The 26,542-nt window shown below is 39.1% G+C and overlaps 3 protein-coding genes across 5 annotated transcripts in view; 1 reads left to right on the top strand and 2 right to left on the bottom strand.

Moving 5' to 3' along the window:
- bicd1a (bicaudal D homolog 1a) overlaps window positions 1–9,101 on the bottom strand; it is a 30,669-nt gene extending 21,568 nt beyond the window's left edge. For all 3 annotated transcript variants that reach the window (XM_030732164.1, XM_030732162.1, XM_030732163.1), the window contains exon 1: window positions 8,833–9,101. In XM_030732164.1, the coding sequence (XP_030588024.1) occupies window positions 8,833–9,048 (216 nt within the window). In that variant the 5' untranslated portion in view covers window positions 9,049–9,101. The remainder of the gene's footprint in view (window positions 1–8,832) is intronic.
- A 749-nt stretch (window positions 9,102–9,850) lies between these two features.
- On the bottom strand, window positions 9,851–13,561 carry LOC115782214 (paired box protein Pax-3-A-like). The gene is made up of 5 exons (XM_030732284.1): window positions 13,170–13,561; window positions 13,027–13,074; window positions 12,742–12,890; window positions 12,038–12,151; window positions 9,851–11,694 (listed from the first exon to the last, which is right to left on the bottom strand). The coding sequence occupies exons 1-5, from the start codon at window positions 13,396–13,398 to the stop codon at window positions 11,533–11,535; spliced, it is 702 nt and encodes a 233-aa protein (XP_030588144.1). The 5' UTR covers window positions 13,399–13,561; the 3' UTR covers window positions 9,851–11,532.
- Window positions 13,562–16,892: 3,331 nt separating this feature from the next.
- On the top strand, window positions 16,893–26,516 carry slc23a4 (solute carrier family 23 member 4). Its single transcript, XM_030732233.1, has 12 exons — window positions 16,893–17,209; window positions 17,550–17,681; window positions 18,071–18,228; window positions 19,704–19,863; window positions 21,472–21,653; window positions 22,153–22,273; window positions 22,358–22,514; window positions 22,955–23,208; window positions 23,707–23,871; window positions 23,957–24,065; window positions 24,170–24,265; window positions 25,325–26,516. The coding sequence occupies exons 1-12, from the start codon at window positions 17,162–17,164 to the stop codon at window positions 25,591–25,593; spliced, it is 1,851 nt and encodes a 616-aa protein (XP_030588093.1). The 5' UTR covers window positions 16,893–17,161; the 3' UTR covers window positions 25,594–26,516.
- Window positions 26,517–26,542: the final 26 nt, after the last annotated feature.

The following is a 26,542-nucleotide window of genomic DNA, read 5'->3' as shown; positions in this document are numbered from 1 at the left end:
TGTTATTTAATTTAGCTTTTTGATAATCCTTTCTGCTTTTAATAAGTTTGCCATTTATGTCCTAAAGTCTTTAAGTGGTTTTCCTTTCATTATAATCATCCCAAATGACCCACTCCCACACACACACACACACACACACACACACACTATTTTCTTAAGTAGTCAGGCAAAGAAGACCTCTAATAATGGACAACAAAAAACCTGAAACCTAAGCAGCAATAACTACAGCACCTAAACGGTGAGTGTGGAGGAATGTGTTAAGAAATAAGAAGCGACTGAATGCTCACAGGCTGATTGATAATCTGTATTAGTTCCTGTAGACACACCCAGACAAGGAGCCAGAGGCATGAAACCGAGAGAGACACAAAGAGCAGCTTCATCTGATAAAATAGTCTCCCCTCTCTGTACTCGGTCTCTCCTGATGAAGAGGACTCAGCCAAGCCAGACAAATACAAACCACAATGGGGAGGCTAGCCTGTTCACAGTGACCCTCTTGGTATTGATGGATGGAGCCTCGGGATGACTCTGTGCTTTTGTGCAGCCACAGGACCACGCCAAATGTGTTGACCTTGCAAAAGGTACTAAATAAAATACATATTCAGGCACATGAAAGCCTTAAGTATACTATCCACTGTGTATTATAGGTTGTTTTATCTATATTTTGGTCCTTTTGCATATATTGTTTTTTTTGCCAATATGTCTTGTTATTAAGTTTAATAACTGATCAATGTTTGGACAAAAAGTTGAGCCAAACTAAATATATTTGAGATTAACTGACAATAAAAATAATTTATGGGCAAGTCATAAAAAAAAAAAAGACTTAATCACATTAAGGCCTATTATGTCCATATTCAGAATTTTCTTTAAACCCTGGCACAGCACACCAAACAACGCTGTATTATATACGTCCTTCCTCTTTTAGTTTCATAACCTTACTTGATGCCATCACCACTGTTATCGTGAATGGGGCTAATTAAATAGGTTAACTATGAAAAGTCTAACTCTATACATCCTCTAATAGGGTCGAAGTGACAAAGACATCTCTGACCCTATTCTGTGTGGCACACTCATCACAAGCACATGTTTGGGTGTGCATGTGCTCATGCATGCCTCTGTATGTGAGAATAGTGACAAGGCAGAGGATAGGCAGGATCATGCGCATTTCTAAGCGCCCTTTGTGGATAAAATGGCCTCCGGTCATCTAGATAAAAGGATTCTATTTATCTGGCATGCTGGGATGAGAAGCATGGAATAAGAATATACTGTAGATGAAACTCAATAGCTCTGTCTAGACAAAAACCAAGGCTGAACAACCGCAGTCAGCGATGCATTAAATTCTGACTTAAGAGAAGTCCAAATTGATTCATGTAAACAATAAATTTTGACAGCACACGGACTAAATTTAGTTTTTTTTTCCTTGTGAGAGGATTGACTGATTTTTTTGCTACAGTCTCACAGTTTGCAGCACACACAGCTAAAGTAGACAACTAATCGATACAGCAGCCTGCAGGCAGGGGAGTCCTGTTCTTACTACATTTCACTGCAGCAAAAAGGAGCATTCTATAAAAAACTTAATCTATGCAGGACTGAAGCATCGCTGAAGATTCATTAAGCCATTTTCTCTTTGACAATAAGAAAAGAACAATTGTTACATTGGAGCAACTGAAACTCGTGTTCTCTCCTTGTATTCTGCTGACACAGTGTATATACAATAAGCACTCCACACTTTTGCGTCTCCTCCCCTTTTTCTCCACTACGTCAACACAACCATAAAAACCTGAAACAACAAAGAGAGCCTGGTTGAGGGGTTGGAATCACTCAACACCACTACAATATCCTGCCACCCCCTCCCTCTGCGCTCTCAATCACAACATCCGCACCCAAGCCTCCTGCCTCTCTTGTTGCACACACTGGGAAAAGAAAAAAAAAAAAAAGGGGGGGGGGGGGGTGCACATGCAGGACACAGAGGCCTGAAGTGTGGCTCACATTCAAAGACAAATGACCTCCCCTTCAGGTGCTGGAAAAACACACACAACAATGCTCCACATAAACAGAAACCACACTCAAGGGCATACAGGTCCTTATCTATATGCCTGACTGCATCCCCGAGCCTGTTGCTAGGGTCACAGGTCAGTATTAGCAGAAACTGCACACAACTCACAGCACACTGCTTTCTTGGCTTTATTTCCATGGATCACAACCATCCAAGTGGCTAAGGTGCCAAAAAACAGTTTGCTTGCTTATAAAAGCTCCGTAGGTTCCTGATTAAACAATTATTTTGTCCAATATGGTATGAAGATATTAAAATGGAATCTGTCAGATGTGTTTAAGCAGCAGTCAGTGATTTCTACAATACACGGCACACACAACAGAGTTCAGTGTAGCTCAGACATGATGTGTTTTCACCACACAGAGGAAAAATCAATGCATAATTCCCACTTCACTTCAGGGGGGACTGTAGGGGAATAATGAGATGAGGAGGGGTATGGTATAGTGCACAGCTAAAAGAAAAGAGCACCACCATCTCATGAGGTATTGATTCAGTCCTTCTGTCCATGTTTACTGCCTTCTATGAACCCCTGCCAATGTGAAACAGGACCAAAAAGAAAAGGGGGAAGGAGAAGGGAGGAAACCTGTAATGCATCCTTTCTCCCCATGCAGTCACAGTAGACAGATTTACAACCATTGCTGCTTTATTTTTTGATTGTCTCAAAGGGTGAAATGTTAAGTATTCAAGTTCTGCTAATCCTTTTAATCAGTGTTCCTTTTTTCCTATTATAGTCACAGTCCTAATTAAAAAAAAAAAAAGAGACAGATGTGCACAGGGTCAAATACTCAGCCGAACTCCGCTGCTCAGGAGTCAGGTGTGCGTCATTTTGACTATAATTACTGAAGAAAACAGTTCAGTATTTGAAAAAGTGACTCTTCATCTCTAATGTGTATCCACATTGCACTATTCCATTTCTGCTTAAGAAACAGAAGAACTTTGTGGAGATTGCTCACCATGCTCTGCAATTCATTCTGAAGCAATTTTTCACATCCTAATCACCAGCCCCTGATCACTGAGGACTGGTATTATCATATTAATTTGACTTATGCAAATCCACAGAGAAACTGACTGTTAACCAGTTATTCATTGTGGAACTAGGAGCCACAGGAGACAAACAGTGAAGAAAGGGCAAGCTGTTTAATTAAGGCCCACAGACATACACAACCACAAACACACAAGGACACTTAGCAGATGCTGCATCAAAGAATGAGGGGAAGACAGCACTATTTATACACAAAGGGGTAATCAGAAAATAGGCCAGAGGCGAGTAATGAGACACAGGTGAAGGTAATCAAAGAGAATTAAACAGAAGGGTAAAGTAAAACTAAACACAATAATCAAAATACTACAGGAAGCGAGAACTGTAACTAAATGGGGAAATGCAGACACATGAATGAACTTAACATTAGGGGAGTTCACACAAAAGGATGGGACAGGAAACATGAAGGGAATAAAGTAAACTTTAATACAAACTGGATCTGTGAACTAAAGGATTATCATACATGGAATCAAGGTGAAAAATAATAAACAAAATAAGAACCTTAAATAAGGAAGTCAAGCTCCAAAAACCTCAACACAACACAAACAACACAGGGATCATTGACAAGTATAATCTACAGTATAGTGTTCCTCTTTCCCCTTTCTCATTTCCCAGTTTGCTCTCCCTTGTTTTCTTTCCCTACTCCCTCTTCTCCAAATGCTTTTTGGGAATTGGGACACCATTGATGGTGTACTGAGATCAATTTCCAGGTCACAGGCAGGAAAACAGAGGAGAAAGGAGACGAGGCATAAATTAGAGAAATGAGAAAAGCCCCTTGAGAGAATAAGAACTCGGGTAGGGATATGACAAAAGTCCCTAAACACCACACTTGCGGATTTCTAGAAATTAGATGACACTTCAAATTTCTCAGTTTTTACATCCTCAATTCATTTCCGAGCCTCCTGTCCTGGTGTTTTAGCCCTTCCTACCAGAGACATGAACTGAGAAGATGAAGAAGAGATACAAGGAGAGGGGATGAGGCAATAGTCATTACATAAAAGGAGATCCTTGCTTCAGAGCTTAATTTTAAAGTGATGTCAATTAAACATGACATGTGACACAGCTGCATCTTCTAAGTGCTGTTTTATCAACTCAGATGAACATCACAGTGTTCTTATATACTGACATGTTCTTATTTTTAATTAAATTCACAGTGTAGGATAATGTTACAAGAATGTGGATATAATATTGTTTTTTGTTGCTTTTTTTATTTATCACACATGCTGGAAAAGAGAAAAAAAAGATTTCATGGTACAGTCGATCATCTTCGATAACACAGCTTATGAAGGAACACATTTTCATATAATCCAGCTCAGTCTCACACTTCTTTGAGAAAGACAGATAAACCTATGCATTCTTGTTCAGTAATTTTCTGCGCTCCTTGCTCTTCTCTCCTCTAAATGCATTTTAGGAATTACAACATCCTTTAAGATCCACTTCGAGGCAGAAGGACAGAGGTGATGAGGAGAGAGAAAACCCATAAATTATCACCACAAACAACCACTAGGAGAAATAACTCCTTCCAAAGTGCGACTGATATCTTGGCTAGTTTGACAGTAACATACTTTCATAACTTGTGTGGAAATCCTAAGAGTTTGCTCACTTTTCCCTTTTTTATTCTGTCTCTATATAAAAGTGAAATGACCACTATACAATAGACTTCTCCTTAATTTCTGATTGTTGTTAGCTTTAGGAGAATCTTAGCTGATTCTGCTTGTGCAACACATCGTGAAGTACATTTTCCACTAAAGTCAAAATGTTTTCAACTCAGTTCTCTTCTCTTTGTGCTTTGCTTGGTGTGAATTTGAGCCTCAGATATTAAGTGCAACAGAGTCTTGAACCTATCTGCTGATGAAGTATAAACCTAAAAAAAAGGTGCAGTGACCAGTCTAATAGCATTATGTTCTGTTTATATTCCACTAGTTTGATAAGAAAATTTCATGCTGATCTGATGAATCGTGACGGAACTTTTTCTTCTCTGGTCTTTCAAATTACCATGTGAAGATTTTGATGCAGATCTCAGCTGGCATTTTTCATGGCCCAAAGCTGAGAGAACAGAGCTGACCTGTGAACTGCCTGTTCCCAACTTATCACAAATGTCAATTTGTGATAAGGCTTCTGGATTGAAAGAACCAAAAGATGACTTATGACAGTAGCTGAAATTGCTAACTTACATTTCACAAGCTTCTTCAGACCAATGAGTTGTAGCTGTTCAAACCTCTTCAGGCATTTTTTATTTAACTAAACCAAATAGGTAAACATATTATGAAATGGTTTTATGAGCACAGTGATGCTCTTCCAATACTTCTTCAAGATAATTTCAAGCTTTGTTGACAATGTGATTAACTATAAAGCATATAAACACACTGCTCAGATGATGGGAGGTTATTCTGCTCTGCAGTGATGGCATCCTCCTCCTTCTGCCTCCTACTGAGGTTGATCTGCCCAGAGATAGCATTAACAAGCCAGGGCCACAGAATAGTGATGTCTCTGTCACTGCTTAGGCAGCTATCCAGAGACATACAGTACATACACACAACGAAACAAGGAATGAGCAACTAATTGGGCCGCGAGGCGAAGAGAAAGACAGGGAGGGAAGGAGAGACCTGGGCGAGGGGAAAATGTAGGCAAGGAGTGGACACTACAGAACAAAAAGAAAAAAGAAATCTGTATTCGGTGCCAAAACATGCTCTCGGGCCCTGCAGAAAGCAAAGAGATGCACGCAGTTGTTTCAGAAGAAGCAATGATATGATGAATTTTACTGCATCAGTTTTCTTCCAAAGTCCAAGGATTATCATCATCAACAACAACAACAACAACAACAAAAAACCAACATGTCTAAAAAAAAAAGGCTTTAGTGCATGAAGACTTTTTGATCTATTTGCCTGGACGATGTTGATCTGTCATGATCACGTCAAGACTTTCCATACTCAAGTTATTGTGGCTCATGTTAAACAAAATCAGATACAAATCACAGCCAGACACTCACACAAATACAAGGTTTTGTAAAACAAGCCCAAATCAGTCTTGTGTTATAGCAGCTCAGATACTTGTGTCTTGCACAGGTTTCCCCATGTGTTTAGTTTGTGAGCTGAGTGTGTAGCACAAGCAGTGCTCTAATCCGTGTCTCTCCACCAGCTGGGACCTGGACTGAGGGCAAAGAACTCAAACACAGAGGACATACAGTACTGTGTGTGAGTGTGTGTGTGTGACCACAGGACATATGCAAACACAGCAGGAACATGCCTGTGACTCTCGGTACCTTGGACATACATGCATGCAGACACAATGGCATATGGTCCGTGTGGCATCTGGATAACACACCAAATAACAAGTACACGCTTCAAGCATTTGCTCTTTGCTTCTACAAGTATGATATAGTAGTCTTCTGTTAGTTTCCAGGCTATGGAGACAATATACTGTAAAACATAGAACAACTTAAACTTAACAAACAAACAATACTGACTGAATGAAAAAACTATATTTAATCTAAAATAAAAAAGTGACTAACCTTCACAGTTATGAGGCATTCTATTCCACTCATTCCCAGAGGCAATTTCAATTTCTATCTGTGGTTTCTGTGTGCTTTTATAATGCACCTCTCCTGAGTACAGGAAGAGCAGATGTGATGTTATTGAAGTGGCAGGTTTGCACGCTGCCATTTGGTCTCTTATTCATAGAAGTGTGCAACAGACACACAGGATCCTGGAGGTGCTTTACTGCTGAAGTAATATCACATACAGAAAATGTTGCCTCTGCCAAGCGAGAGCTCAATCAGACAGGCAGGCAGATGTCCACACATCACAACACTGCAGACCTGATGTTATATCTGAGTTAAAACCAAAGTTTTACTACAAAGGTTGCAATTAAAATGATGAATAATGTATGAATTGCTACCTATGCTACCTACAGTACTGCTTAAAAAACAACTGATGTGCTTAATTTCACTTTTAGTGGCTGCTTCATCTCTCATAGCCAGTCCTTCCAGTATAGTTTATCCTAATCATTTCCCCTCTTAACACACAGCTTTGTCTTTATATTTCCTCTTTATCTATTATTTCTCAACATATTCTCCATCATAGCCATCAACACCCATCACGCTCTAATCCATAAGTGTGAGTTATCAGCATGACAGTGCTGAGCTGCTGGCTGTATCAGACTGTCTCCTCAGCTTTCTTGCTGTGCTGTTATCTGCACTATGATCATTCGGATTCTGCATGCGTGTCAAACTAAAAATGTTCAGCTAAGCAGTGGAATAAAAGGGCATGGGGAATAAAGTATAAATATAATCTGGCATGCAAAATGTAATGTGGTAAGTGCTGCTTGACATACTGTGTGGTCAGGTCATGTGATCCTATCATGTTTTTTTTATTTGGCTATATTTGGCGTTCAGTTGCATAAGAAAGAGCCACTGATGGAGTTCAATGATATATCTCTGACAGGACTCACGCACTGAAAATAGCGTTGTGCTGGATGAATGGGGATTTTTAGTGGTTGATTTCAAATAAGCTACAAGTGAACCAGGATCAGTACAGATCTTATGGGAAAAACTGAAACGACTAAATGAAGAGAATTACTTTGACCAGGGGCACTGGCTGTATTTGAGACATTCGATATATCAAAAAAATTACCTGTAACACATGATACACTCTGATGGTCCTCAGCTATAGGCTATTTGCTTTCTGAAAAATTAAACGAGGTTTTAAAAGTTAGTTATTTGACTGCCTAACACAACAAAAACCTTATCTTAATACTTTCACAAGCATTTTTGTTGTGTCTAGATGACTAATATATTAGACTGGGTGTTCATGTGATAATACATGACTATGTAAATAAAGATGAGGCCACTCCCATTGGCATCAAAGTGGAAATATCCACAGACACCCACAAGCACTCGTGCACATAAATGTAACCAGCTTCAGCTCCTGCTTCTCATGGCCCAATCTCCAGAGGCGACCTTGAACCAGGGAGCACTGTCAGCATCTGCCGCTTGCTACATGTATGCACTGAGTAAATCTACACCCTGCATTCATTATTCAGGTGGAGACACACAGCAATTTTTTTCACTTAATTTTTTTTTCAGTACCAAGACCTGTACATCATATTGACAAGATCCTGCATCTTCACAGCATGTTTTAATGTCCCTGTATCTTTGCACTTCATTTACTGATAATCCTGAAAATATTATAAATAAGATCAGTGGATAAATGAGCCATTACACAACCTGTAGTGAAATACTCTGACGATTCAATTAGGCCACTTATAGAAAAAAAAAATCTATCTAAACACAAAAAAGCTCCTAAAAGAGTTACCTGAGAGTAATAACTCTTCGTAGCATGGAAGGGGTCTTAAAACAAAGAAATACCCCGGTCTGGGAACTGAAGTAGACTGTTATTGTATGCTCGCAATTCCGACACTGTGATGCTCAGTGCTGCTTGTTATGCCCACTGCACAAACAGCATTTTACATTATAACTTATTCATAAAGGATACAGTCTTATACATTTTCCAGCTGGAGGATTTTCAACTATATCACATTTAAGTGACATTAAGCTATCCCTCCTCTTTTTGATGGGGGGCCCTGCTAATTGCCATCCCCACTCTCGCATCGCCCTGGATGGCAAACAGGTTTACAGATACCCGCTGAGCGTCACTCATTGGAGGTGCAGGCAAGTCACACACCTAACTGCGGTGTTTTCCCCTCCCTACAGAATAAAAAACACAGCCCCCTCCTCTCTTCTTACCTCCTGTAATTGCTCCAACTCCTTCCTGAGGGTTTCTTGCTCGGTCTCTAGCTCTGCATACTTCTGCTTCAACGCCTGGTTCTCCTCCAGGACAGCTAAACCGCACTCTGCAGCCCTGATCTTTTCCCGGTTCGCCTCGGCCAGTTCCTGCGCGAGCCGCTCCACCTCGGCCCGATACTGATCCACCGATTCCCCGCATCCTCCACCCGCGGCCATCGCCCCTCTCTCTCGCGTTCGCTGCGCCTCCAAGTTATATATCCCCCCTTGCCCGTCTGTGGTTCCCCCTGTCTCTTCGCCGCTTTGGACAGAGGTAGATGAGCCAGATAGGCGGGCGGAGGCTGAGCGATGATGAATATCCGCCCCCTCCTCTCTACTGAGAGCCAGCTGCAGAGGCGACTGAAAACGAAACGCAAAGTAAAAAAAAAATAAAAAAAATCTGTGTTGTATACTTCAGTATTCTCAACAACATCCAACAACTGATAAAAGGCTTTAAATAAATTAATGATGAAGCCTTTCTATTTAAAATCAGGTCAGTGTTGTCTTCTGTTTAACACTCAGCAAAACTGAAAGCATCAATTCTGCTTATTCATGGGTGCAAGGGCGCCATTTGTCGGTCACTCTGATGTATTGCGTCCTATTTGCATGAGTGTCCATAAACACACTGTTTTCATACTCCTGGGATTTCAGTACCATGGATGGAGTGTCTTCATTATTTACTAAGTAGATGACGTCATATCATTTGTTTGTTTTGGTGCGTTTTTGTTTGAATGGTTACAAAGCATACACTATTTCTTCTTAAGGCTGCTGCAAATAAATAGTGATACAATTTAATGCAGAATTTGAAGCTTAATTGAAATTGGATAAGTATATGAAACAGTTAAACTGAAACTTGATGAATTTTCAACACTTTATTAGTCAAGCACGTGCAGCTTATAAGCTTTGATGCCATGTACCTATATGCTAAAACAAAAATCTGCATATGAGTAGTGGTATACACATAGTACAATAAAATGTCATTGTAGATATAACAGAGATAATACATCAGATATTCAAAAGACAACAAAATATAAAGTCACTTTCAGCTTGTATTTAGTCCATGAAAGTTCTCTGTGTCCATTGTATTTAAACAGAGCTTAAGCAACAGCTTGATGGCATTTTTATTGCATCACTGGCACCGATATGCTTTTAATACCAAACAGGAGTCCTGATGTAGGCCAGTGTCTAAGTGAAGTGAGTTCTTTTTGCAGTTTCAAAGACTGGCATATACTTTGGGTAGTTTCTTCCTGTGTTGATTCCTTTATGGCACTTATGACCAGTGATGTCTCTTAGTTACATGGAAAATATGATGCATTCTAGGTAAGTGGGTGAAGCTGATCATTATTGGGCCTTTCAAACTCAGACAATAAAAGATAAAAGGAAGACAAATCAAACAGTGACAAAGTATAAAACAGTAAATCAAGATAAAATGTGAATAAACATTAAGCAAACATTTGATAAAAAAAAATTACCAAAACTATTTGACATTTGGTAATCTGTATGGTCTCAGTAAGCACGGTGTCCATGCAAGTAAACACAGTCTACTATAGATGCCAGTTTAGAATAGAAACCCACATAAAATAATGGCTAAACAAGTATGGTCAAGGTTGCTGTTTTTTCTCTTTCCACCAGCTATTTTTGTCCCCTTACTATTCCCCCACCCCGTAGCCAGCAGTGTGGTTTATCTTACAGCAAACACATGCAATAAAGTACGATAAGAACAGGGTGAAAAGTTTAACTGTACTCAGAGCCTTGTTAAACTTAATCAGTTATGACCCTGTCAAGTCAGTTATTGAATTGATAGCCAAGGAGACGCTGTTTTATCATTCTTATAATTGGTAATTATTTGAGAACCAGCCTATGCAACACTTCCCAGAAAAAAAAAAACTTCAAAAAAAAACCTCCCTAAATTGTCACAAGGTTTCAAGGTGAATGGTAAGTATGAGTTGTTGGGGGAAGGCCATGAAAAGTACTTACAGAATGCAAATATGTAACATTTGCTTTATAAAGAAACAAGAATGAATCAAAACATTTCACTCTTAATTTAATCTCGAGCACAAATATTTGCACACCTCTACAGCTTCAATATACAGTCATAATTCACCCTGAATTTCTCCTTTGATCCCACATGTTATCTAAAGCTGACCTGCCAATAACCTCAAGTTATAAGCCCAAATTAAGATAAGAGCAGGTTGTCAGAAAGTCAGACAGATGAACAGGTCATGGCTGTATCTCATCGCTGACAAGGAAGTGTGGTGTCATGAAAAAAAAGGCTAAATGCTCTGCTGCACAGTAACACTGCAGTGACACAGCTCTGTCTACCAAGAAATATATCACAGTACAGAATGCCCTCAAACCTTTATCTGTACAAATACATCAGCACAGACTAGTCACAAGGTCTGTTATTTCATATGCAGCCATCAGAATATTTTGAGTAATCAGCTTTATTGAAATGAAAAAAATGAAAAACATTATCAGCTCATAAAAAGCACTCTTATTTCAGCTTCATATATATCTGCGGTATTTTACAGATTGCATTCTGCTTTTACATTTGTGCATCATCACAAACTATTGTTATTATTATTATTTTAACCTAATTTAGTTAATTACTAAAACACTTTGAGGGGAAAAAAAAAAAAATGTCGTGCGAGAATAGCAGAGGTGCTATCGTTCTGTACCCAGCATGTCAAAAAAGAGTGTCCTGTGACCTGGGGAATGCGCTCTGGTCAGCACAGCTGGTGTTGTTGATGAACTGAAGTACAGCCTTGATTGAAGAGGTTTGGGTAAGCAGCAAGGCAGGCAGCACACTGTCTGCAGCTGGGGCTTCTGTGAGAGCAGAGAACGTGCACACCAATGAGATATTTACCTCATAGAAATAACCAAGATATTCTCCTCGCAAATACCACAGTATGGCCATTTATGATTAGATAAAACAATGGCTCTTACTAACATAGTCATGCTATATACAGATACACATATTTATAACCTCATTTCCCCTTTTTTAAAACTTTAAATCATTTAAATGTGGTTTAACTGCCTTTTAAGTGTCTAGTATCAATTCTTTATTGGAAAGGGCTTTGAGCTGCTATTTGAGCATGAGGAATGCTTTAGAATGGAACATATATGGGAGTATATACATAGAGTTTACAAAAAATATATCTCATGTTACCTCATGATAAAGCAGGTGAAGATTGGTCGAAATCAAGTGCCGTCTGGTAATCAGCTCTATATCTTTGAGTGTTTCAGCCTTCCTCCATTTGGCTCTGCGGTTCTGGAACCAAATCTGAAGCACAGCAACACATGTAAGGACCATACATTTACTACTACTACACATACTACTACTAATACTAATACAACTATGAAGAAAAGCAAATGGAGTTAAATTACTTATATGGAGCCAATTCACAATAAAAGTAATCTCAGGGCATTTTGCACTGTAATATATCACTTGGCCAACACTAACTCTCGGATTGTGTGAATTGGATAATTTGATTTTTGATCTAGTGATTTTAAGTGTGTGCTCTAATCTTGCCTCAACTTATCATTAATCATTGGCTTGTGCAAGAATTCTGTCCAAAGACCATTACTGTTTTTCCACTAATGACTATTTAGTGCAATCAGTCTACTATTTCAGAGCATTCACGTCACCTCAGTTTGACAGTTTGAGTGTTTAGAGTTTGCTGACTGGCTCAAATGTAAATAACATAAATTAATGACCGATGAAAGGGTTTGACAAGAAAAACAAAGATGGTAATGTTGTGCCAATAACAATATTGTTCTGTTTGTGCGGACCTTATTAAAAAATCTCAAAATTTTAAGATAAAAAAAAACAAACAAAGCCGAACTGAGCAAAAGCAGCAGTGTGTGCCCGACCTGTATTCGGCCCTCAGTGAGGTGCAGGTGAGAGGCTAGCTGGTCTCTGGTGCTAATGTCTGGGTAGTGAGTCTGCTGGAAAACCTTCTCCAGCTCCTGCACCTGGAATGGTGTGAAAGTGACCCTGGTTTGCCTCTTTTTTCTTTGATCTGTGAACAAACAATTACTCGTGTCACCTTCATCATTAGAATCTTTTAAACATATGATGGTAAAGAAGCGGCTCATTATCAAAGAGAGTAATTCTCGAATCTACTCTTTCTATTAATATATAAAAGTAGTACTCACTCTTGTACTGTCCAGTAGCTTTTGGAGCCTCTTCAAGAAGTCTAATTTCTATTGAGAGAGAGAACATTTCAACATCAAAAGGAACACAGATTTTCTGACAATATTTCAGCCATTAGCTTATACAGTAAAAATTAAAAACATACCTGTGCATGGGTGCTGGTCATATACTTGGTTATTTTCTTTGATAACAGACCAGTTACAAGGTACTCCACCTTCTCTCCTGACATTTGAGGGCCTTTTCAAAATTTCTTCAATTGAATGGGGTATTTTTTTTCCTGGCTGAGACTCCATTCCTTTGTCGATTCGGGATGGCTCTTTTTCTATGTCTCCTCTCTTCCATATTTCCATCATTTTATCTACTGCCATCAGCATATCTGTTATTATATATCCCTTTTTAGACAGGGCTTAGTCACCAGTTAAAAAGATACCGAGTATCCCTTGTGTTCTGTCAGGTCTTCTCTTATGAGGCCCTTCTGATTAAAAAAAAAGTCTTGTCTTGTCTTGACTTCTTCTCTCTGATATCTCTGTTACACTCAGTGCTCTACAAGGTGAGAATATATGAGTGTCCTCCCACTGCTGTCAGCCTGTTTGACCTGCATCACATGATCACAGAGGAGGAGCTACTGCATCGAAGAACAGCATACTTTTGGGAAAAAAAAACTGCGTTTAGCATCCATGTATGTCAAAGTATTCATCTTTCAGTGTACTTAAACTGGCAATTTAAGGTGTGCTCACTTGTAAATAAATACTCCTGGTACTGGCATCTGCTCATTATCTTTCTTCACTCAAAAAGTATGATGAAATTGAGTAGTTAAATTTCCCCTGAGGTTTTATTTCTTGCATTGTAAGACCAAATCTGCGAACTTCTGTAGCTCGTTTACCTTGATAAAATTCCACCATAAACACATTTAAATTGTTGCTTCGCTTTCTTATCACCTGATTTATTGCACAGGTCATCTTTATCACCTTGGCCTCTGTATACCCTCTCACACTTTAGTTTAACTCGGAAACACTGAGGACTCCACTGTAGGTGTAGGGTGTGGGAGAAAGCGGTTTGTCTCCATCTAGTGGCACCAGCCTCTCAGTCAACTTGTTTTTGATTTTCTTAATATAACAGTAAACTTAAACTTGGAGAGGAGGTGTGCATATCTATATATACTTTTGATTTATTCACTAACTACTTCTGAATCCCAAAATGTCTCTCGTGAGGCAATCCAGCATGCACCGTTCCGAGTCAGAGACAAGTGGAGCTGATACAAAGACTTAAAAAGTATCCTCATTCAAAGAAAAGCTAATCAATAAGAGTAACCTCACACTTTACTGAAGATATGGTGGAAAAAAAGACAAACAAGAGAAGGAAAAATTGGTAACTGGTAAGTGCAAACCACAGCTACACTTGCTGTAAAACTAGCAGTGTCATGGGATGCAATCAGACACAAGATAAGAGCCAAAACATTTAGACTGAGGCAGTAAAAGATTAAAAGTCAGCATTTTTGTATCTCATTTGCGCCCCCCAGCATGTTACAAGAATAAAGACTTAATTGAATCTGAGTTTTTTTGTTTTTGTTTTTGCTGTTTCACTGATAAGTCTTTATTTGTACAAACATCATTCCCCATTGGCATTTCAATCATTGACCAAATATTGTTATTGTTACATCCACTGACCTTTTGGTCACTTTCTTGAAAAACGGCTGTCTGTCTCTCACTCTTTGTATGTGTATGTGTGTGTGTCTGCAACACAACAGTGCCAAAACTCATTAGTGAAGCTACATATGTAGCCACAGCACCAAGTGCTTCTATCCTTTTGACCATTGGACTCAGAAAGTGAACTGTGGGAAACCTGTGTGACCCGTTATGCTGTCTTTAAGTGAAGCTGTTTATATGAAAGTGGAAGCTTGGTGAGGCTTCTCAGCCATTTTATTTAACCAAGTTTTCTCTGGAATTGTATTTTATTATTTTTTTAAAGGTGTAGCTCAGCGCCTCTTTTCTTTCTAGAAGAGTGTGTGTGCGTGTGTGTGTGTGTGTGTGTGTGGGGTGGGGTTGTTTGTTGTTCCCATCATCTTTTCCCTTGCTTCTCTTTTTTTGCCGTTCCTTAATTTCTTTAATTTTGTGAACTATGTGTTTGTGAATAAAAGAGATGCTGCTGAGCCAAGGCTTGTTACCACACTACCCTAAAGTTTTTGCTGAGGTGTTGTAATAGTTACGAAGTAATTATTGGTTATGCTTTAATATTTAAAATATTATCATATCGTCATCAAGACTGCAGAGTTTGTATGAATGGGTTTTCACCCAAAAAAATGATTTTAAAGAGTAGGAAACATTTTATGGATGTATATGTTATATAGTTAAAGTTTAATGTCAACAACAAGAAGAAAAAAAAAGAGGTAACATTGTTTTGCACAAGAAAAAGTTTTAAACTTTTCAAGTAAAGGTGTTGACGGCCCATCCACCTCAAGGTCTAATTGAAGCCCTCCTTATTTCTTCACAAAGTGGCTCTGCTTGGACATTTCACATGCCCCCCCCCCCCCTCCCAAAAAAAAAAAAAAAAATGTATATGTATTTTTTGGGTGGGTGGGGGGTGCACATGTTGTTAAGCATTTAAAAATAACACTGGTTCCAGTCCCAGGGGCCTTGCTGTCTGACATGTGATGGATCCTTTTTCTGCAGTACATGCAGTCACATGCACTCAGAGCAGACCGCATGATGTCCCACTGCTGCTACGCTCCGACGTTTGCAAGTTTCATGTGAACTCAATTTTCATCAACTATTCTATTTGGTGGATTGTTTTTTCTATCACTGCTATCTGAGCACTCCACAGCAGTCAAACTCAAAACATTCACATATTTTCTAGTATTCTAGTTTAAAATTGTAGTTTCTAAGGCTATTACAGATCAAAGTTACAGATAATTGAATTTAAATGTCCAGTGGTGCATACATGTAGGTTTATGTGCTTTTTGGAAATGTATCTCTTGGTTGGTCGGTCAATAACTTCAATCCAGACTTGATCAACAGCTATTAAAAAGGTTGGCATGAAATTTGGCACACCATTGACCCTCCTGACCAAGAAACCAACTGATTTTGGCGATCCCCTGATTTTTGCTCCAGAATAACACTTACAGTGTAAATTAAATGCCTGGGCAATGATAAAATGGGCTACCATGAAGAGTTCTACAGGCATTCATGTCCACTAAGGATGTATTGTATTGTATTGGTACCTTTTGGCAATCATTCATTTGGTGTTTTTTTTATTTACTTTTCCCTGGTGTCTTTGAGCTGTCAGCACGTGCCCTAGGTTCTGACTTTGGGATAAGGTGAGATGTGTACTAGCAATCATATGACAGAGGATGCAAAAATGCGGTCAGAAATGGACGCCAGCAATGTGAGGATGAGTTTTTGCTACTTGTCCACCACATTAATGAAGTAGTGGTGGGCTGTTATCAAACTCCTAACAATGTATTTTGATTTGCTATCATTCTACGGGAAGTAGAGATGTACAGTAAATTAGGAAATTAAGTTAGCATTTACAGAACATTTTCTAGTCATCTATCAATACCAGCTTTGTATCAAATGATTGTTTGCCAACATGTGATCATTGTGGAGGTTTGCCCTCCAAAAACAAACATTTGGTGTCAAATTTAGAAAGACACTCTGGAAAGGGGAAGTCTTAACCAAGATAAAGGCTGTATTTTTTAACTGTTAATACCACTGACTGCAGAGATTTAATTTGACCACAGGTCATACGGTTAGGTTTGTTTTAAAGGATCTGCTCCTTCACCTTTAGAAAATAGTATTTAGTAATACTTAGTATTCCTAAAGAGTTCTTGGTATGAGATTTTATCTCCTGCCAGTCAAATGCCGGGTGGTCAGCTGCTGGTACTGTTGTAATTCGGTTCACATGAGCTGCAGGTGGGATCCATTTCAATCAACAAAAGCTGCAGTCTCATGTCTGAACTCTGCTTGTTCATAATACGCTGTCTACTCCAACCCGTCTGTACTCTCGCCTTCTGGCTCTCTCTCTTCTCTATCAGATGCTCTCTTCTCTCTGTCCATGTTCCCTCCTCTCTGACTAATGGTTTTTCCTTTTTCTGTTTTGCTTCCTGGCTCAGTAGACCACAACCTGGACCTATAGGCTGACATGGCTCCAGACAAGGAAATTAATGGACTTGACAAGTATGCCTTTGCGGTGAGTTTTGCTTTAAATTTTATATGAGGAAATGATTGAAAGAATTGTGTAATTATCATGGACTCCACATATAACTGCAAAGTGGAAACTTCACGGTTGTGAGCACTTGATTTGGAATCATATTGTAAAATTCATAACTCTCAGTTATCCATGTGGATTATGGGTGCTTTTGCTCTGATAACATACCATCATGTCTTTTTTGATATGGAAGTTGGTTGTGAATGATTTTTGTTTTTGACCCATACAATAAAATGACAAAGCCATAAGGGTAAATAGACCCCTGTAGAATGGCCATGTCTGACATGCATCTCTGTCTGCTTCTCTTTCTGATTAACTGAAGCTGGAGGGACGCTTCTGTGATCTACCTGACACAGAAGAACCAGTCTCCTCTACGGATGAGTATAGTAACAAACTAGCATACTGTGTAACAGATGTTCCTCCCTGGTACCTGTGCATCATTCTAGGAATCCAGGTATGACAACAAAGGTGTCTTTTTCTTTTTTCTTTGGCCATGTTTAACGATGATTAAGAGCCAGCTTTGCAGAATGGCTTCTGATGTAACAATGTAAACATGACCACACGAGAGCTTCCATTTGACATTTTCTTGAGTGTTGGTTGGACGGGGTTTTATTTACGTAAGCCAGATAGTGAAATTCTGCTTTAATTGTACTGCACCTCTTCTGTAACCTCCCACGTGGCATACAAATATCAAACATGTACAAATTAGTTTATGTTTAGAGGATGTTATCTTCTACTTGAGTACATGAAAGTTTGTTTTTTTTTTACATGCCAATCCAACAAGGTTTAAACAAATCTCTCACTGGTTATTTAAAAATTTTTTTTGTTATCTTTCTCTCTCAGCACTGTTTGACTGCATTTGGAGGTATCATTGCCATCCCTTTGATCCTGTCTCAGGGACTGTGCCTGCAGCACGACAGCCTCACACAAAGCCACCTCATCAGTACAATCTTCTTTGTTTCTGGGATCTGCACTCTGTTGCAAGTTATCTTTGGCATTAGGTAAGGAGGCAGAGGTGGTGGTGGTGATTACTTATGGAGTAGGAGGATGTCTGCGTGAGTGCGTGGCTGTCTTGCTCTCTGGGTAAGCCCTGTCACGGGCTGGTGACCTCTCCTGGGGATACCCTGCCCCTTCCTCTATGACGGCTAGGAGCCTCCACGAGGTTTGCAGTTGAAAATTGTATTGTGGGTGTCTGGAGTGCTTTAAATACCTTTTTTTTAAAAAACTGCAAGATGATTTACATTAATTTACTGGATACGATTTATCTGTTCTGTGCTTCTTTTCATGTTCTGAGTTTCACGTTCTAACGCAGTAATCCAGTGGTACAGCAGCATGTATTAAGGTGGAATTAACTATGCTGCTTCTTCTTATTAAACAAGCGGAACAGACCAACCATTCAGCTTTTCTACTTAACCTCTGTTGAACCATGATGCCTGCCAAAATTATTGTGCATGATCAACGATGGAGTATTTCAAGGCATTCTTGGACACATATCCATATATGAGATTTCCAGAGAGGTGAAATAAGAAGCAGGTTTAAGTTTTCCATAACTTTCTCATATTTTGAGTCCATTTGAGGTTTAATACATTACAGCACTCTGCTTTTAATGCCAAGATAAATGGTGTTTAATAGTTATTCTATTTAATTCCTGCTTAAAATACCAGTATGGAAACTTCCTTGTAAACAGTGACACATGCACAGGAGAATTAACATGATGTCATTGTTTTGGAAGTCTACAAAGTTCTATGTTGTTCTGAACTTATGTTATGGGGTTGCAGACTCAGCCTGCCTGAATACTGGTGTCACAGATGGATTAACTGAGGAATTTCTATCTTATTATGTTTGGAATCTGCTTCCTGCGAAACCCACATTCTTCTGGCTCAGCACCACTGATACTTTCTTGTCTTTCCCAAGATGTCTGCAAGTCAGCTGCGAGGAAAAGCAAACCCTGTGTTTCGTGGTGCTCTGTTCCAGGCAAAACAAAAGAAAACAATGCTAATTATTTGTGTCCACCAGAACTAAAACGTTCTGATCTTTCATCAAAAGACATTTTTGAATGTGTTTTTCACAAGAAAACATCTCTTCTTCAGTTAATTGTGTGCATGCTGCACTGGAAATAGGTTCAACACCAGCCTGACGTGAACTGTTGACAGTGATGAGAGTAGCATAATGAGGGTCATTACATTGCAGATTATTTTAACTTACTTAACCTCTAATATAACAGGTTGTCTAATGAGTCACTCTATCTTCACATGATTTAAATTAACCATTTCCTCATACACGATTCAAAGAAACAGACTGCAGATACAGTCAGAGCTGTATCTGCAGTCTGTTTCTTTGAGACTCCTGAGAACTTTTTTAAACAAATAATTCACAGAAGGCCCTGTTTGTCAGTCAGTCTAACCATTTTGGTCAGCCCAAACTACAGTATCTGACGATGTGTTCTCTCAAATGGTCTTGCCTTCTTTATTTCCAGGTTGCCCATTCTTCAAGGTGGCACATTCACATTACTGGCTCCTTCCATGGCATTGCTCTCTATGCCAGAGTGGACATGTCCTGCATGGACGCAAAATGCCAGCCTGGTCAACACCTCCTCCATAGACTTCATAGAGACGTGGCAAAGTCGAATGAGAGCAGTAAGTAAACTGTGGCCATTTGAAGCCTGTAGCTAACTTCTGGAAAAGGATAGTTTTCCGTCGCATTTTTCTAAAACCTCAACTGAATTCTCTCCAACTGCAAATCTTGATAAAAAAGTGTGGCTCAATGCTCCCAGGGAGGCACAGAGATTTGGGATTGTACTTGAAAATCAAATTAGCTTTTGCAGCAGTCTTGCGCATGTGCTGGGTCATGCTCATGATCCTCGTGCTGCACAAAGGGGCTCACTGTTAAATTTTTGTGTCGTGACAAGATTATGTATTTGCCTTTTTAATGCTTCTTTGAACATTTCTTGATCCAAAATATTAAAACATTAGCTATGCTAAATCCAAGCTGTATTAATAGGAGTTTTCTTAATGTGGGAGTTAGATCCGGATATTAAAAGTTGTGAGATTACAAAATTTTGGTGGGGTTGTGGCAATGGTTGAAAAACAATGTAGCTCTATACCCACAAACAGTGACATTTCTCACTTACTCAATATACACTGTTAACTTTATGAGATTAGTGCAATCCTGTAAATGTAAATAAACATGTGCATCACTGACGGCCTCAGCAAAGCCCTTTAGATTATGGGCTGGTGGGTTATAGGGGGTAGACATATTGGATCGTTAGACAGCACAGTATAAACGGATTTTTTTATGCCAACAGAAGTAGGCTCTTTTCGTGCACCACACAGTGATGATGGGATGGGACAGGCTTATAGGAGGGGTGCCAAAATAATTTTAGCCCATGGGCCACAGAGCCCAAAGTGATCTCAGACAAGCCAGAGCAGTAAAACCATTGCATAATAACCTAAAACAAAACCCCTTTAAATCTCTAAGCTGAAGCACATTCTGAACATTCACATTTTATGAACTTTACATTTACAAAACAGAGCCTGAGCTGTCTTAAAAAATATGTGCAATTTAAAAAGATGTCTGTTTTTCCACAGTCAAAACAAAAAAAACACTAACCGTAACTCCGAGAAATCTGTCAGCATGGCACCTTGGCACAACCACTTTACTTTAGTGTGGTATGGGTAATGTCTTTATTATCAAGAAGGCTGTAAAACTGAGAGTAATTCTCAGTAGGATGAAGTTCAGCTAACCATTTTCATGATGCAATCCATTCTTAACAACATGCAACACTATGCTCGGAAAACTACACTGAAGTGTGCTGGCTCACAGAACATCTGATGTGGTGTGCACATTTAAACACAGGATCCAGAATGCTGTTCTAAAAGCTTTCTTTGTGACAATAATGATTTGGTAGATTACATTTAGTGGTAATCAGCTACATAAAGAGTCTTCTTAACTTATAGGTTATTTGCTCTCAGTTTGGTGGTAAGGAGGTAAAAGGCCCACCAGGCCAAAATGGTGGTGTTATCTAGACATCTGGGTGTGTCCAACAGATCAACAGGTGACAGGATATGATGTATGCTGGTACAGTGAAGTTGGAAAGGGTTTTATACTTGCGATTTTAACAATGCTTGATTTTAACAATTGCTTATCAGCAAGTGACAACAGATTTATTTATTTATTTAGTAAAAACCCTCATAAGAAAGGGAATTCCAGATTGTGACTGTTAACATACTCATGTTTCTCTTAAGCTTCAGGGATCCATCATCGTGGGCTCACTCTTCCAAGTGCTGGTTGGTTTCTCAGGCCTCATTGGCCTCTTCATGCGCTTCATTGGTCCTCTCACCATCGCTCCCACTATTTCTCTTATTGGACTGTCCCTCTTTGACTCAGCGGGCAGCAGTGCTGGGAACCACTGGGGCATCTCTGCAATGTGGGTAAAACTTCTAAATAAAGTCCGTAAAGAAAGGTAGCATTTTGCTGCATAGCATAAAAATTACAAAAAAGGATCATTCAAGACTGCCATTACACTATAAATTATATATGTACTTTATAAATTTTTTGACCATGCTAGCTTTAAATCAACCCTTCCATAGTTTTAGACAGCAACAGAGATCTATATAGAATGTATTTCATTGCACTTCAATGCAGGTTTCTAAATCAAACATGTGTTTTAAGTTATGTTAAACCTACTCCCACCCCTTCCTGGAGCACAATCCTGAAAGTCCAGTTCAGAAAATAATAATACCCCTTCAGCTGAGTACAGCCTTAATCTTAAGGCTGCAGAAGAAAGCCTATTAAGACTTTCTTACCCAACATCCAGCACAGTTGTTCTACTTCCCGTTTAGTTGGTTATAGGTAGACTCGGCTATACTTACACTATGAATTTTAGATTGTAATTTTTGTTTCTTCTTTATCTCTGCGTCACACAGGACCACAGCACTGATCATCCTGTTCTCGCAGTACCTCCGGCACATAGCTGTGCCTGTTCCAGCTTACAACAAGGATAAAAGACTGCACACCTCTCCAGTCTATGTCTTTCAGATTCTACCTGTACGTATTGTTTGCTATTAGGCCTTTAAACTTAAAAAAGACCATGAAAAAGATAAAGGTATTTTTCTCTCTGTGTATCATAAGGTTTTGCTGGGAATCACCTTATCTTGGATGATTTGCTACATTTTGACTATCTATAATATACTTCCTACTGAACCAGACCAGTATGGATACCTTGCACGTACTGATCTAAAGGGAGATGTTATGAGCCAGGCTCCCTGGTTGGTTTTGCCATACCCAGGTAAGATAGAGAATTTCCATAAAAAACCACTCTGGTGATTCTCTAGGTTTCTTATTTTTAACTAAACTCCCCCCAAAAGACCAAAAACCAACAATATATGTATCCAAACTATTTACTGTGTCTCCAAATGACTGTTCTCTGGAACTAGACAGTGAAAGGGATAACTGCTTCCTCTCTGTGGATCCTACATTTTTTGGTAATGAAGTGGAATGTCTCAGTGTGGCTTAGTGATGTGTTGTTAGATACTCACTGAACCCTACAGTAGGTTATACTTGTTAGTAAGGTCAATTCAATGATGAGTTTTCTTTTTTAGATGGGAGTTGTTGAAAATATTACAAATACAAACAGCTAAAGTTATCCTTTGAGTATCTTTTCCATAATAATCTATTGAAGCTTATGGATTTGTGCTATTTTCAACTTGCTTGTGTTTCCAAAATTAGGACAATGGGGGAGACCTACTGTGAGCCTTGCAGGGGTGGTTGGGATCTTGGCTGGTGTGATTTCCTCTATGATAGAGTCTGTTGGGGACTACCATGCTTGTGCAAGGTTATCTGGAGCTCCACCACCCCCGAAACATGCCATCAACAGGGGTATTGGTATAGAGGGAATAGGCTGCCTTCTGGCAGGTGCCTGGGGTACTGGAAATGGTACCACTTCATACAGTGAAAATGTTGGAGCCCTAGGTATTACAAAGGTAAGGTGATCTTCAATATTATGCCTCATGTATTTTAAAAAGTGCAAGTACGAGAGGATCAAGATCCTGAGCCAGTGATGTATTGAAACTGGATGCTGGACTCAAACATAATGCCACTCAGGCACATTCAAATAAAAACTGATAGACTCAACCTTGGTTGTTGTGTTTCCTGACAGCAACCAAGGCTGAATCTTGCAGGATATCACTGTTAATTTCCAAAAGTGACCCCATGAAAACTAAAAATGTCACATTTGTTCATACTTCTTATGTGACAATAGCCCCTTTGGAGCTAGAACAAGTGGAAGTTGACCCCAAAGTTTCCTGTCAACAGATTTACAGATGTTCCTTTTTAATGATAATTTACTTGAAATATGTTTTACTCATCTCAGTACTGTTTATTTCTATAGTTCCCCCAAATGTTGCACTTTTAAGTGTAAATTTCAGTGCACTGAGCTCTGAGGACATCTTCAATAGAATATCTTTTGTTATTTTTTGCAGGTTGGCAGTCGCATGGTGATAGTGGCCAGTGGAGTGTTGATGGTTGTCATGGGTATATTTGGTAAGGTGGGCGCTATATTCACCACTATTCCATCACCTGTGATCGGAGGAATGTTTATGGTTATGTTTGGTGTCATCTCCGCAGCTGGAGTTTCAAATCTGCAGGTGCACACTAAAGCCTTAAAAATGTTGGCACATTTGTTTTCGTCTTTTGACATAAATAATATAATTTTTCTGTTCACATTTTCAGTATTCAGATATGAATTCGTCTCGAAATATCTTCATTTTTGGCTTCTCCATGTTCACTGGTCTGGTCATTCCTAACTGGATACTGAAGAACCCGAAAGCTGTTGCAACAGGTGGATTTTAAAAAAAGACTTGACTAAAGCTAAGAATTATTATCAAACAAACTGATTATTTAAACATATGTAAACACAGGTTTAACTCTTTACATTATGTTCAGGTGTGGTAGAACTTGATCAGGTCCTGCAGGTACTTCTGACAACCAGCATGTTTGTTGGCGGCTTCTTTGGTTTCATACTGGACAACACCATTCCAGGTATTTCCCTTTGTTATTGCATTGAATTTATTTCATTTACTATTTTTAAATCACTGAGATACAGAGCTGAGGTTATGACAAACATGTGAGTGAATGACAGCTAAGTGTCAGAGGATTATCACAATACTGTTGGGGTATTAGTGTCCTGGCGGTATTGAATCATTTAGTGATGCTTCAGTTAATTAAGAAAGGGTCAGGGGAAAAGTCAATTGAAAAAGAAAGCTTTCACAGGATTCTGTGCAGTCCTTCATCAAGTTAAGTACACCCTATGATTCAAAACCTTGCAGAACAAACTTTAGGAGCAATAACTTAAAGTAACCATTTTCAGTCTCTTACATCATTGAGGAGGAATTTTGTCTCCCCCTCTTCATTACAATGTAGCTTCAGTTCATTGAGATTTGTGGGTATTTACTTTCTTAAGGTAGAGAAGAGGCTTCCTCCTGGCAACCTCTCCAAACAAACCATACTTTTTCAGTTTTTTTGGAACTGTACTGTCCTTAACTTTAACCTAAGTTAAGCTAAGTGAGCCTTATAGAGACTAAGATGCAGCTCTTGGAATCTTTTGTCATTTTTCTGAACATTGCAAGATCTGACCTGGCAATGACCTGAATGTTCCAGAGCAGCAAAGAGCCAAAACTTCTGCTTTTATGGAGGTGGTCACACTTGCTGATGATCAGTTAATCAAGTACATTTTATTAGCAGCACCTGGCTGCTACTTACCATCTTAATTTCTACGGAAGCAATAAGGGTTTACTTTGTTTATCACATGACTGCACAGAATCATGTGAAAACTTTCTTTTCACATGACTGTAAGTAAGAACCATCAGTTGTTAGTCAACAATGAAAACAGGGCTATAAGTAATGTTTAAACTTTCATTACTATCTTTTACTTCAGCCATATGTAAAAAAAAAAGAAAAAAAAAAAGAAGAGATTTTGAATGTTCCATTGGAGGAACATAACCCCAGGACACAGAATTGCCCAGATTTATGATAGACAAAGTCAGAAAATAGAATGAACGCAGAGTCGGGGGTTTTAAAAACATTCAACATGTCCAACAGGATCAAAGCTTGAACGAGGCATCCTGGACTGGAACAAGGCTCACGAGGATGACTCCAGCAACACACTGGAGAGTGGAGAGGTCTACAGCCTTCCCTTTGGCATCAACTCTCATCTGTGTTCTTCCTCCTGGTTCCGATACATCCCTTTTTGCCCGCCTGGTATGCCCAACTCCCCGGATGGATGTGGAGCAGTTGCTAATTCAGTGGAACCTAAGCAGTCACTGAAACAACAAGAGCCTTCACAGATCATTATTGGAGTTGATCTGTGAGTGGTGCATTCACTCCAGCATGCCATTTTGGGGATTTTCCAAAAACATTTCCATCCTAGGCAGCTCAATTTGGACCTTATAAAGGGTACTCTAACGTAACAACATGGTGCAACATATTTAAAAGATCTTTTGGAATAACATTTGCAAATTACACCCTGCACATTGTGATCAGTCACAATGTTAAAACCACTGACAGGTAAAATGAATAGCAGTGATTATTCCAGTGCAGTGTTCTGCTGGGAAGCTGTGGGTCCTGGCATTCATGTCGAAGCTGCTTTCACTGGTTTCAACCTACTGAACATTGTTGAATTCCACCTCACCTCAGTGGTACTTTCCTTCAAGGAGGAGAATACACTTTACAGCACTACAAGAGGGCTCTTCACAATATTAGCAAAGTGGTTTTAATGTTGTGGCTCATCTGTGTAGATCTTTGATCAGGAATGTAGTATTGTTAGACTTTTTGTAAACTTATGATACTGATGACCTGATTATTATTGATGATGTAGATCTTAAAAAAAAAATCTAAGCAGATATTTGTATCCAGAGAGAATTATGTGCAGATTCACAAATTGATGATTTACTAGTTTTATACTTTCATATTAGTCTCAAAATACAGTCACATCTGGGTGCTAGTGAACAAAAACTTAAATGACATGAACATGAGCAAATCCATAATCTTGAAAGCTGGATTTAACAGATGGATCTGATGAAAGTTTCACATACAGTACCTCATGCACCGCACGTTTGCTGTAACAGTCAATATTTTTACAAGTGATTAAGTTTTTCTGTGCACTTTATGCATTAATGCTGACATTTACTGACAGGATTTTTCTATCAGAACGCTACAGCTCCGCCAGCATTCAAGATCCAGCAATTCTTCAATGCACAAACCAGGACTACTGAATGACTAAAAACTGTGATTTAAACTCTTTGTGCATATTAAACTTAA

This window comes from Archocentrus centrarchus, chromosome 6 (genome assembly GCF_007364275.1).
Source record: "Archocentrus centrarchus isolate MPI-CPG fArcCen1 chromosome 6, fArcCen1, whole genome shotgun sequence".
NCBI classification, from domain to species: domain Eukaryota; kingdom Metazoa; phylum Chordata; class Actinopteri; order Cichliformes; family Cichlidae; genus Archocentrus; species Archocentrus centrarchus.
This window is presented reverse-complemented; position numbering and strand designations above follow the sequence as displayed.